Source organism: Elephantulus edwardii, unplaced genomic scaffold (assembly GCF_000299155.1).
Source record: "Elephantulus edwardii isolate Elephantulus edwardi_28Jun2011 unplaced genomic scaffold, EleEdw1.0 scaffold00136, whole genome shotgun sequence".
Classification (NCBI taxonomy): domain Eukaryota; kingdom Metazoa; phylum Chordata; class Mammalia; order Macroscelidea; family Macroscelididae; genus Elephantulus; species Elephantulus edwardii.
This window is the reverse complement of record NW_006399886.1, coordinates 919,561-932,127: the sequence shown is the minus strand read 5'-3', so window position 1 is coordinate 932,127 and position 12,567 is coordinate 919,561. Positions and strand designations below refer to the sequence as shown.

The following is a 12,567-nucleotide window of genomic DNA, read 5'->3' as shown; positions in this document are numbered from 1 at the left end:
AAAAATTCATACCTTGTACCATGAAGGATAGTTGTGTAATATGCAAATACCTAGTCTTAATGACTAGAAAATTGCTTGACTTCTTGGTTATAACATTTTTATTAAAAAGAAATGAGATGATTTAATTTGCCATAGTCTCTATTATTATTTTGTAATTATTTCTTTGTTCTTTGTATCCAGTTACCTAGATTACATCTAAAGAGATTCTTTGAAATAATCATTATTCAAAAATGCCATTACCAAGAAAATTACCTTAAAAATATAAGTTATTGAAGTCTGATCTCATGCTCTGGAACCAAAATAGAATACTAGAATGGAAAATACTCCATGAGAAGCAAAAGTTAAGAATAGGTATATTATTCACTAAACTAATAACATACTTTTATTATTTTAGGATACATTTTGTATTTTGCTAAATTTTGAAGGTACTCTCTTAGAAGAGTGTTTTCATTATTCAGTATAACTATAAAATACTGAGTGTAAATAAATCAAGATATAGTGTTAGTGCTAATGCATTTTATTACTCAGGTGAACAAGGGCATGATGAGAAATTTTCCAGAAAGTTCAGCATATGGAGCTGATAGCTGTCCGATTATGTCAACATTTATTAGTGAAAGAGAAATCGCAAATCTTCTTTAAGGAAATGAGCCCAGATGCCTGCAATTAATATTTCTCAGGCCCACAGAAGATACTATAACTTAATTCCCAATGCCTTTACTTTCAAGAGCTAAAAACTCACAAATTATGTCATTAGAAACAGCAATGGCTAACTAGAGGTTTGCTGTAATGTATTTTTGTTAGCTGGAGCTAATTGGAGCCAAATGAGTAGAACAATATTGCAAGGGCACGTAGAGAAATTCTGGGCTTTTCTGAACTGAAATAAATTAGGGTAATCAGCAGTGTATGCAGAATACGCTGCATTCAATTAATATAAATAGGATGGCAGTCAGCTGCGAAATGCTACAGATCACAATGAGTTCTGGTGGGCAGCAGATGTCCTATTACACTGTATAAATACAGACAGGATGCCAGACCGAAGAGGATCAAATACCCCGGAAGCAGTGAACCAGGGGCTCAAATGTATGTACAATGAAGTCTTTGCAAATTTCTCTGGTGTGGTTTTACAGAGCATGGTCTGGTATAGATTGCAGATTTTTTGGGATAGGACATAGGTTGCACAGATTCTCTTTTCCAAGACAGAAAATTCAGTAGCTTAAACAAGATAGAACTACTACTGAATTTTGTCCATAGGAGAATATTTTTCACCTATTTCTTCATAAAATAATCAAGATAATTCTTTTTATATTTTCTTTTTTAGTAAATGTAATCTAAAATAGAACAAGAGAGATTTAGTTTCACTTTCTTTGCCTCTAAGGGGCCCTCTGTCTTAGAGGAAGTGCAACCAGGTTGCTCCTCTGAGGCACGGATGATGAAACCTCCTCTCATATATTTTGAGCATGTTGCCACTGAGAACCAATCCTTGAAAAAAGACATTCTGAGAAAGATGGAGTCAGTGAAAGAGAGAAAGACTCTCAAAGAACAGGACTGACACGTTGTCTACAACAGTGGACCTGAGCATAATGAAGTTTGGAGCAATGACACAGGCTAAGGGAAGGTTCATCACTGAGTCATGGTCAACTCAACAACACCTAACCGAAAAGAATAACAATTGCTGAGAATTACTTTGGTATGCTGACTTTTAGTTCTCATAAAGTAAAAGTTGTAACTTAGAGGTACAAAACTGCACTGCAATCCCAAAGGCATGTTGTTCCAATCTACTAGCTCCTCCATGGAAGAAGGATTGACAATCTCCTTCCTCCCAATTAACTGCCTCTGAAAACCCAGTGGAGGGTCAGCTATGGGCCATTTCTGACTGGATGGTATTCAACAACAACAAACAAAGTATCTTCAGGAGTTGCTTCTTATAATAGTCTGTTTTCTACGCTCCCCTGTAAAAGCAGAGAAAGATGAATTAACAATTAGGAGCTGTTTTGAAAAGAGCATAATACTTTATCACAACTTTTTTAAATTTTATGTGACTTTTCCTTCCATCTTACAAGTAGTAATGAATCACATAATGTCTGTTTGGGCCATGTCCACTTGCATTCATAGTCCTGTAAGACTATTAACAGATTTCCAATCAGAAAGCAGCAGCTTCTTGCATGAGATGTGTATGTTTCAAGTTAGTCATTTACAAAGCAATTGCACTGCCACATGTACAATGGTAGTGTGTGTGTGTGTGTGTGTGTGTGTGTGTGTGTGTGTACTTCCTAAATAACATGTCTCCAGAAATTCTATGAACTTTGACAAATGTCAATAGTTGTAGAGGGACTTCAGGCGTTTTGTTCATAGGGCTGCTATGAGTCATGCTGCTTGACTCGAAGGCATCAACAACTATATTTATATATATTCATAACCTATAATATATACTATAGAGTGCTAAGAGAATTAATAGGTTCATTCTGGAGAGGGTGAGACCAGGTTCCTTCTTGGAGACAAGAATTCTGAAGCTTCATCTGACATACTTTGGACATGTTGCAAGAGGGACCAGTCATTGGAGAGGGAAGTCTTGTTTGAGAGGGTGGAGGGACAGTGCAGGAAAGGAAGACCCTCAATGAGATGGATTGATTCAGTCAGTGACTGGGGTAATGGGTGTGTCAGAGACAGCGAGGTTGGCACAGGATAGAGCAGGGTTTAGGGCTCTTGTACATAGGGTCACTATGAGTCGCAGGTGACTCAACAGCTCGAAAGCACATAACAACAATAATATATATATATATCCATAATAAATACCTGTACTGACTCAATGTTTGTACTATCTATCTTAAATAAAATTACCATTTAGCATTGCATGGTTTTATTTATAGATAGTAACATCCAATTCTATGTATCACCGCCTCTCAATTGTTGTAGTATTATATGTTTCATTTTCTTGCAAAAATATTACCCTTTTCCTCAGTTGTTGCTAAGATGCTCAGTTCTTCTGAGGGAGCTAGACGACATAGGGGTGAGGCTCTCACTTTATCCAGAGACTAGCACCACTCCCGGCAGACTTTAGTGTAGCACCACTACACCAAGGCCTCTGTCTCTGAGCTCCCCTGCATCTATTTGGCCTCATCCTGCACAACAATGAGGTGACCGTAATGGAGGATAAAATCAATGCTCTCATTAAGGCAGCCAGTGGCAACGTTGAACCTTTCTGGCCTGGTCTGTTTGCTAATGCCCTGGAAAATATCAACACTGGGAGCCTCACCTGCAACATGGGTGCTGGTGGACCTGCCATAGCCGCCAGGAAAGCACTGGCTGGAGGATCTGACCCCTCCACTGCTGCTGCTCCAGCTGAGAAGAAAGTGCAAGCAAAAAAAAAGAAGAATCTGAGGAGTCTGATGATTACATGGGATTTGGGGTTTTTTGCCTAAACTCCTTTTGTAACATGTTCAGTAAAAAAATCTTCAACTCTTAAAAAAAAAATATTACCATTACTGTGAAGGAAATCATGGCTCCTAAGCAAGAATGGCATCCACTTTCTAAACAAGCCTCCAGAAACTCTATGAACTTTGATAAATGTTCAGAGTTGTAGAGGGGCTTCAAGCCTTTTTTTCATAGGGTCGCTATGAGTCTACTTTGAAGACAATCAGTAACAACAACAACAAACAACAACAAACCAGTGAAGCTGGTAATAACTTCTGCTAGTGACAGCAAAAGCAAGAGACAAAAGAGAAGCATTGATGTGGAATTAAACAAAAGGTTATTAACAGCACAAAGGTGGAAAATCTGTGAATGTTACTGCTTGCAATTCAGGCATGCTGCATTTGATAATCATAACAATCCCCCAAAACAAAAGATCAGTTCCACTGAAAGTTACAAGGTTAATTAAAATGCAAGAAGAGTGTATATCAGATATAGAGAAATTATTAATGACATAGATTGGGGACCAACAGGAGCAAATCTCTTTCAGCATCTATATGATCACTGTTAAGGCATGACATTTGTTGGAGATCCTTAAAGAAAACGCAGAATGAGACTACAGTATCATGTTCACACAAACAGATCCCCTAATATCCTTATTTACAGAATATATTGTCAATATTAAGTGATGCATGAATGTATCTTAGGATAGGGATACCAACTCTTGCTATCTTTCTTAAGCACATGTGCACAGATGTATCCCAGCAGCCACTGAAATAAAATAGTGGCATTTCAAACAAGCTTATGTAATAGCCTTAAAGTAATAGTATATTAAGAATCTTAGTTGCCTCACCATCTTGGTGATTTTTTTTCCTCCAAGTGCTCTTCAAAGGATTTCATTTTACTTAAGATAATAACATGAGTTAGATAATCTTAATGTTTATTTCCACTCTTAATCTATGTAAACTGAAAACTGAGTAAAAATGTCTAAAACCAGCAATAATTCAAGGCAGAATGACTTTTTAATTGTAATTTTTTTAAATTTTTTTTTAGCTAAGGAATATCTGAGGCTTCTGATTTCTGACTATGTTATGACAAGAAGTCATATAGGTGTCATACAGCCAACCGTATCTATATATATAATCCTATAGAAAATTACAAAATATATGTGTGTGGAAAATAGATGTTACAAAGCACCCAGAGTGTTGATTATTAATATTCTTAAAATTATAGTGGTTAGGAAAGCAAAGGTGAAGGGGAGGACGGTGATAGAGGCGATGGCAGAGAGAAGAGATAGGTTGAGTGATAGAACTAAAAAAAAAATACTCTTATAGATGTGGATATAGACATGGTATATGTAAATACAAGCTATACATGATGATTAGCTATAACGTAGTCTTACTATTTTGAGTTTAATTTGGTACTTAAATATAAATATTTTATGTTATTAAATACTTCTCAAAGCAACATAGTTAAGAATTCTCTCTGTATTTATGTATACTATTAGTCTTATTTTAATGTTTAGTGTAATAAATAACCTGTACCTACATAAAATGCTCTCAACCCCATGAAATAGTTAACTTTATGGGACTGACAAGAGGCATACATATAGGATTTAGGACTCACCCCACCACTTGCACCCTATAACAACCTTACATCCTCCCTAAGGTTATAACCTTACAACCTACCTAAGGTGGTGCCATCTGCATATTGCTGAGGGTTGATAAATATTTCTCCAATCCTGATGCAACATTTTTTTCCAAGTTCCTCAGATTATTTGCTCTGTATACAAATTAAATAGATATGGAGAAAAGTACAACTCTGATGCACACCTTTCCTGATTTTAAACCATGCTTTTATCCCCCCTCTATTTGAGCTTTTGCTTCTTGGGTTATGTCCAAGTTCCTCATGAGCATAATTAAGTGTTATAGATTCCCCATGCTTCTAAATGTTATCTATTATTTGTTATGATCCACATAAGTAAATGTCTCTCTGCATAGTCAATAAAAGACAAGTAAGCACAAATAAGCCAGAGACTTTCATTTTCTCAGAATGACAGTGTTTTTGAGGGAAGGAGAGGAAGAGGTTGGAAATAGAAAAAGCCCTATTTTTCTCCTCTTCTGTTGCCTTTAAAATCTTAATAACACCATGCAGTTAATTTTCCACATTGTAAAAGTCTCAATTTACCAGTGAGAACGGAAGTGCTTCAGTAGCAGCAGATTGTCCAGATTGTTCCATAAGAATGCATGCAGGCTAGAAGCACACATTCATTAGAATATTTTTGTAGCAACAAACCTCACAATTTCAGTGCAGGTGGAAGAGGAATTCTGATTAAGGCTCAAGTTCTTCAGGTGCGTTGCCTGATTTAGGTGAGATTGCAGAGTTCTGCTCTTCTCTGTGGTCTCCTCATTGCCCCACCCTCGTCCACCTAAACCACAGCTCTGTGTGAGCTGTGTAGGACTTTGAGTGTCATGCTGAGGGATTGCTTGAGGTTGCAAGGTCAAGGAGAGATTCTGTTTTGTGACTCAGGCTGGCTCCACTGAGTGCCTTCCTCCCACAGCAACAAGCTAGCAACCAGACTGGAAATTGCAGGAAGTTATTCTTCCCACAATGAGTTCTGGTGGAGTAGTCTACAGGGAGCTGCATTACTAACTGAAAGGACACACCTCTCTGGCGGTTTTAATGTAACTGCTCTGCAAACGAGGAGGGAAAAAGATGGGAAGACGCCCCTCACTGCAATTTATAGCTTCAGAATCCCAATATAAGGTTAACTATTTGTTGGTTCTAACTCTACAATGAGTATGTTTGTTTGTTTTCTTCTTCCTGCCATGATACTGTGCCCACTACTTATATGCTAAAGGTGAAATGCTTAAATGTGAAAGAAATCGAAAAGCCATATGTTCCATAAAAACAAGATAGCTTGAAAAACTATGTTACATTCACAGGATGGAATACTATGCAGCACTCAGGGTCAACAATTTTGAAAAATATTGTATAACATGGGAGAGATTAAAGAGCATTATACTGAGTGAACTAATTCAAGCACATAAGAAGAAATACTGTATAAGACCCTTATTGTAAAAACAGAAGGATAATAAGTGAGATGTGTATCATAGTTGTTGCTATTGTTAAGTGCTATAGAGTCGAGTACAACTCATAGTCACACTATGAACAAAAGATCTGAACCCTGTTTTATCTGGTGCCATCCTCACACTTCCTGACACACAAGAACCCATTGCAGTGTCAATCCACCCAGTTAAGGGTTGTCATCTCTTTTGCCAACCCTCCATTCTTCCCAACATCATGTCCTTCTCCAAGGAATAGCCCCTCCTAGAAACATGCCCGAAGTATGTGAGGCAAAGCCTCATCATTCTTGCCTCCAGCTGCACCATCTCCAACACATATCTGTTCATTCTCTTGGCCATCCATGGGGTTTTCAGTGCTCTTTTCCAACACCACAGCTCAAACGTGTCAATTATTTTTCTGTCGTCTTTATTCATTGTCCAGGTCTCAGATACATAGTTAGTAATTGGAAAGACTATGGCCTGAATCAGATGCACTTTAGTCCTCAAAATAACATCTCACTCCTCAATGATGTGGAGAGGTCTCTAACTGCAGATTTTCTCAGTACAATGCATCTCCTTATCCCCTGACTGCTGCTACCCAGGGAGATGTGTGTGGATATTATGTATGGATATACAAAAAGGGAAGGGGAGAGGACAGGTGGGGAAGATCATGGCGTAGAAGAGTGGAGAGAGGGAGTGAAAAAAATGTACATGTGAAACAAAATTTAAAAATATACATAAAAAAATTTACAACCTTGAGAGGGGCAGGATGGAGAGCATTGGGGGGGGCGGAATAAGGTAGAATTCTCTGAAACGTAAGGTATGCAGCAAAAGCATTTAAGCAAATAATAAATACTAGAGCGTAGGACATTGAAAATATTCAAATTTAAAAGGTTGACTAGTCTTCTCATTAAGATCATATGCAAAAATTTTAATGGTGTGAAGATTACCATTGTGTAGAAACAAAAGGGGACTCTGCTAGCCTAGTGGTAAATCGCTGCACTGCCAGCCCAAAAACATGTGGTTCAAATCCACCAACTAGTCCACGAGAGAAAGATGGACAATCTCCTTTTATGTGGTTTACTGCCTCTGAAAATCTGCTGGAGGGTTAGTTATGGGTTTGTTCCAATTCAACACAGAAACAAAAGATTTTTCATAAGAAGTGAAAATGTTTGTTTTTACTTGATATACAAAAGAAAGTAGAATAAATATTTGAGTGCCCATAAGAATTTCTATAATCCTAATATCCAACAATTCTCCCTGTCCACCATCATCCTAACCCCTAATGCCTCCTAGGAGTATTTCTCATTTATTTTTTGTTGATCTCTTCTCCATGGTACAACTCTTTTCCGCTACACATCCGGCTTAACTAGCTTTATTGGTCTGCTTCCTCTGTATGATAAATTTACATGAGCCTTCATTTACATTTAGAGGGGCAATAGCTGTCTTCATTCAAAGAGGTGACACCAAAGGTATGCTCCATGGCAAGGGTGTTGTTGTTGCTCCTCATTGTAAAAACCCAAGTATGGAAGAACGGGTATTCCTTTAGAAAATTTCATTTTTTGAAAAGGTATTTTAAATCTATAGACAAATACTTTCAATGAAATAAAGCCTCACTTAAATTATTTTTTTAAAAAATTGAGTTGCTTTTCCTGCCACCTCAGTCAGTAGTCACCGCTAACACATAATATTTCTCTTGTTGGGACTAATCCATTTAGATAAAGTTACAAGAATTCACCATTGAGAGTCATATTTCTGGGTAACACATAACAAAAGCTTTGGTGGTGGTTCGGTGTCATTTCCTGGAAGGTTGATGTGGGATAACGTTACTGATATTCCAAAACTGCCAACACCTTCCTGGAGATCCATATCATACCTATATTTCAGTGACTTGCTGTCTTTGGGGAAAGAGGGTTTGTATGTATAAATTTGACTGTGAATATTGAATTGGGTTTATGTGAACTTGCAGAACATAACAATTAAGTTGTAGGGAATGTGCTGATTGACAGTCAGATTGCATACTTCCAAAATATATTGGAAGCTGTAAGCAAAATTGGACTTGAAGATTTTCTTTGCAAGCAAAGTAAAAATTTAAAATGTAGACACAAACTCAGTTAGGTACCCAGGGTCAGATTTAGGCTGAAAGTTGCAAGAAAAGTGGCCCTGTGCTCACCTTTTGGAAAAAAATGCCTCACTTACTTGCATTAGTTCACTATCATACCTAAACTGGGAAGTGGACCCTTTCTAAAATGCTCTTTACTTTTCTTCTACCTTTCAGCCTTCCTTCTAGTGAATATTCTTTCTTAACTAGCTGTTGAGATGAAAGAACTTAAGTTAAACATACAGTAAACCTGTGAGAGCTAAAATTCAAAGAATTATACTTTATAGGTCTTACAGATTTTCTGCCTTTCACAGAGTATAATTTTACAACTTTGCTATCATCCTGAATAGTGGCAAATACTTGAGTTTTCCTTCTCTAATAGGTTTCGGCTTGACACAGTTCCCAGATTCTGTAAGTTTTACTACATACATATCTATGTTTGTGTGTGTGTGTGTGTGTGTGTGTGTGTGTGTGTGTGTGTGTTTATATGTATGTGTAAACTTGTGAATATTATTGTTTTTGTTAGGTGCTGCTGAGTCAAGTACGACTCATAGCAACCCTATGAACAAATGATCTGAATCTTGTTCTCTCCTGTACCATCCTCACATTTTCTGACATGCAAGAGCTCTTTGCAGCTGTCACCATGTCAATCAGCCTGGATGAGGGTCTTCCTCTCCTTTGCCAGCCCTCCACCCTTCCCAGTATCATGTCCTTCTCCAAGGAACAGCAGCCTCTCCTAGCAACATGTGCAAAGTTTGTGAGGCCATCATTCTTACCTCCAAAGAGCACTCCAGTTGCACCATCTCCAATACAGTTCTGTTTGTTCTCTTGGCCATTCATGGGAGGTTCAGTACTCTTCTCCAACACCTCAAAGCTCAAAGACAGCAATTCTTTTTCTATCATCCTTATTCATTGTCTAGCTCTCGGATGCATAGCAAGTAATCAGAAAGACTATGATCTGAACACCTTAGTCCTCAAACTGACATCATTACTCCTCAATAATTTGGAGAGGTCTCTAACTGAAGATTTTCCCAGTGCAATGCATATTATATGTATGTCTAACAAAGACTATTACCATCATGTATTTATCTATATATCTTCTATAATAACTGAAGTCTCAGTTTGGGGTGGTTCAAAAAGCTGCAGATCTTTGAGACACCTTAAAATATATCTGAACTCTTCTGGCTATCAGCTGGTTTTCTTAATCCTTGTCCATATTAAATATGCTGAGGCTGTAAAGTTCACAATGGCCAGTTGCACTGAAGTGGCTGTAAAAATGGTGCTGTTCAGGTATGTCTCTCTCCATGCAGGTCTTTCCATGCAGCTACTATATAGCATGGCCTATTCAGAATATGATGATTTGTGACTCCATAGTGAGTGTCCCAAGAGATCTAGTCTGGAACTATAAGGTTTTTAGTGGTTTACCCTCATTAGTTCTAGAACATTATTTTGCCACACTTTATTGGTTGGTGAATCACCCCATGGACTGAAAAACAAAACAAATCTGTCTTGGAGGAAGTACAATGGGGGCAAGGATAGTAAAACTCCATAACACATACTTTGGACATATTATCGGGAAAGGTCATTTCTTGTAGAAAAGGCATCATGTTGAGAAAGGTAGAAAGCCAATGAAAGAGAGGAAGACTGCTAACCCAAAGGCGATGCCCTTCAGGTGGTTTTAATCCACGAGTAGCTCCAAGGGAGAAAGATGAGCAATCTCCTGTCATGTGATTTACAGCCTCCAAATCCCCACTAGAAGGTCAACTGTGAGTTGGTTCTGACTCAGCAGTAATAGGTTTGAGTTTTGAGTTTTAACTTAACAACTAGGGTTCAAGTTCGTTCATTTATATTTATTTCCTATAACCAATTACCAAACAAAAGACAAAACTATCTTGATCTTGGTCTCCTGTAGCAATACTCCAAAAAGTTTCCTCCCACGTCTCCTTTTACCTTTTCTAATCTGTTTTTCAAATAGCACTCCAAATATTTTTTTTTAATTTCCATTCATTCATTGTTGCACTTTTCTCCCCTCCCAAGCCCCCCCACCCGCAGTACACTACCCTCTTGGAAAAGTAAAAGACAAATTCTTTTATTGTTCTACAAACCCTCCCCCAGGTCCACTCCACCATGTAGCCATCGCTCTAGACTCCTCTCATGGCAAAAATACCTAGTCACACATCCCTTCTAAACAGTTTTCTCCCTCATCTGTTTCAGTGCAGTATACATTATTGAACCCATCTTTCTCAGTCTCTCCCCAAACCCAAGGTCAGTCCTGTTTTACATTGGTGGCACCATGCTTGTTTTGTCCTTTTGTGGCTGAGAAACTTCACTCAGCATAATGTCCTGCAGTGTCACCCATTTTGAATAATATTGCATGAGTTCCTTGTTTTTCAATGCAGCATAGTATTCCATTGTGTGAATATACCACAGCTTCTCTATCCATTCGTTTGTTGATGGGCACTTAGGTTGTTTCCAACTCCTAGCTATTGTGAACAAAGCCTCAATAAACATGGGTGTGCATATATCTGCTTGGATGTCAGTTAGGGTCTCTTTAGGGTATATTCCCAGTAGTGGAATTGCTTGGTCAATGGTATCTCTATTTGTAACTTTTTGAGAAAGCGCCATACCGCCTTCCACTGTGGTTGCACCACCAAGTGATTATTTAAATATTGGAAACCTTTGGATCATTTTTTCCACAATACCCTCCCTTACACATTTTTGTGCCATTTCCCCCTTTGCTAACTTATTTCTAGTTTTCAGCATACCTCGTTCTTGCAAAATACCTAGCTCTTCTATCAGACTCACCTCTCCAGGCAGAGAATGACATCTTTAAGTCCCTTCTGCCACCTGGTGAAATCCTACTCACCCTCACAAAGTCTCTGTTTAAATATCTTGTATATTGTTGTTGTTATTGTTGATTGTCATCAAGTTGATGACAACTCATAGCAACCCTAGGAACAAAATACCTGAAGTCTTTCTATAACTATATTGTATATTGTAGTATTTATTTATGTATTTATATATTTCTCTCTATAAATTGTCTTTCCATAGCTCTTTCTCACAGAAAATTTTCATTCACCTTCATAGGATATATTCTCTTCTCTTTCTCAGTGGTATCAAATCAGAATTGAATCATAGCTGACCCTATGAAATCCCAATGAGTTTTTATAGGCTGTAAATCTCAAGGGAGGAGATTGTTAAACTTTCTCTTGTGGAGCCGCTGGTGGATTGAAAGCACCAGAGAAGCACCATCTTTAAGTTAGCAGTACTACAAAAGAGGCCACCCAAGCGTAATTACCCAAGTGTATGTTGTTGTTTGCTGTGAAGTCAGAGCTCACCCATAACTGACTCTTAGCAGGATTTCAGAATCAGTTAATCACACGGAAGGAGCATACCAATCTTTCTCGTGGGGCAGCTGGTGGATTCAAATCTCGCATCTTTGGGATTTTAGTGCAGCTTCTTACCACTAGGCCATGAGAGCTCTCTCTTAAATGAATAGTTATTTCTTTAATATTCAGGCGCTGCAATCCTGAAGGCATGTGGTTTGAGGTCACCAGCTGCTTCGCTGGAGAAGGATTGGCAGTCTCCTCCTGTGTGATTCACTGCCTCTGAAAATCTGCTGAAGGGTCATCTGTGCATTGGTTGACTCTACAGTAATCAATCAACACCATCATAACAACAACAATGTTTCTTATTGACTTTTGTTGTTAGGTGCCATTGAATTGAATTCAACTCATTGTTACCCTATAGAAAACAAATCTGAATCCTGTCCTATCCTGTACCATCTTCACCATCTCTGATACACTGGAGCCCATTGCTATAGTCACTGTGTATAGTGGAGGATATTTCTCTTTCACAGATCCTCCAACTTTCCAAGCATGATGTATTTCTCCAAGAAACAGCCTTTTCTGACAACATGTCTAAACATGCAAGATGACACTTTGTCATCTTTGCCTCCTAGGAGCACTCTGATCATACTTTCTTTAAAATATA

General features: G+C 38.1%; 1 protein-coding gene across 1 annotated transcript in view; it reads left to right on the top strand.

Moving 5' to 3' along the window:
- Positions 1 to 3,143: 3,143 nt before the first annotated feature.
- Positions 3,144 to 12,567, top strand: part of LOC102866112 (malate dehydrogenase, mitochondrial-like) — a 15,447-nt gene continuing 6,023 nt past the window's right edge. Inside the window, exon 1 of the mRNA XM_006894145.1 lies at positions 3,144 to 3,350. Within this exon, the coding sequence (XP_006894207.1) occupies positions 3,144 to 3,350 (207 nt within the window). The remainder of the gene's footprint in view (positions 3,351 to 12,567) is intronic.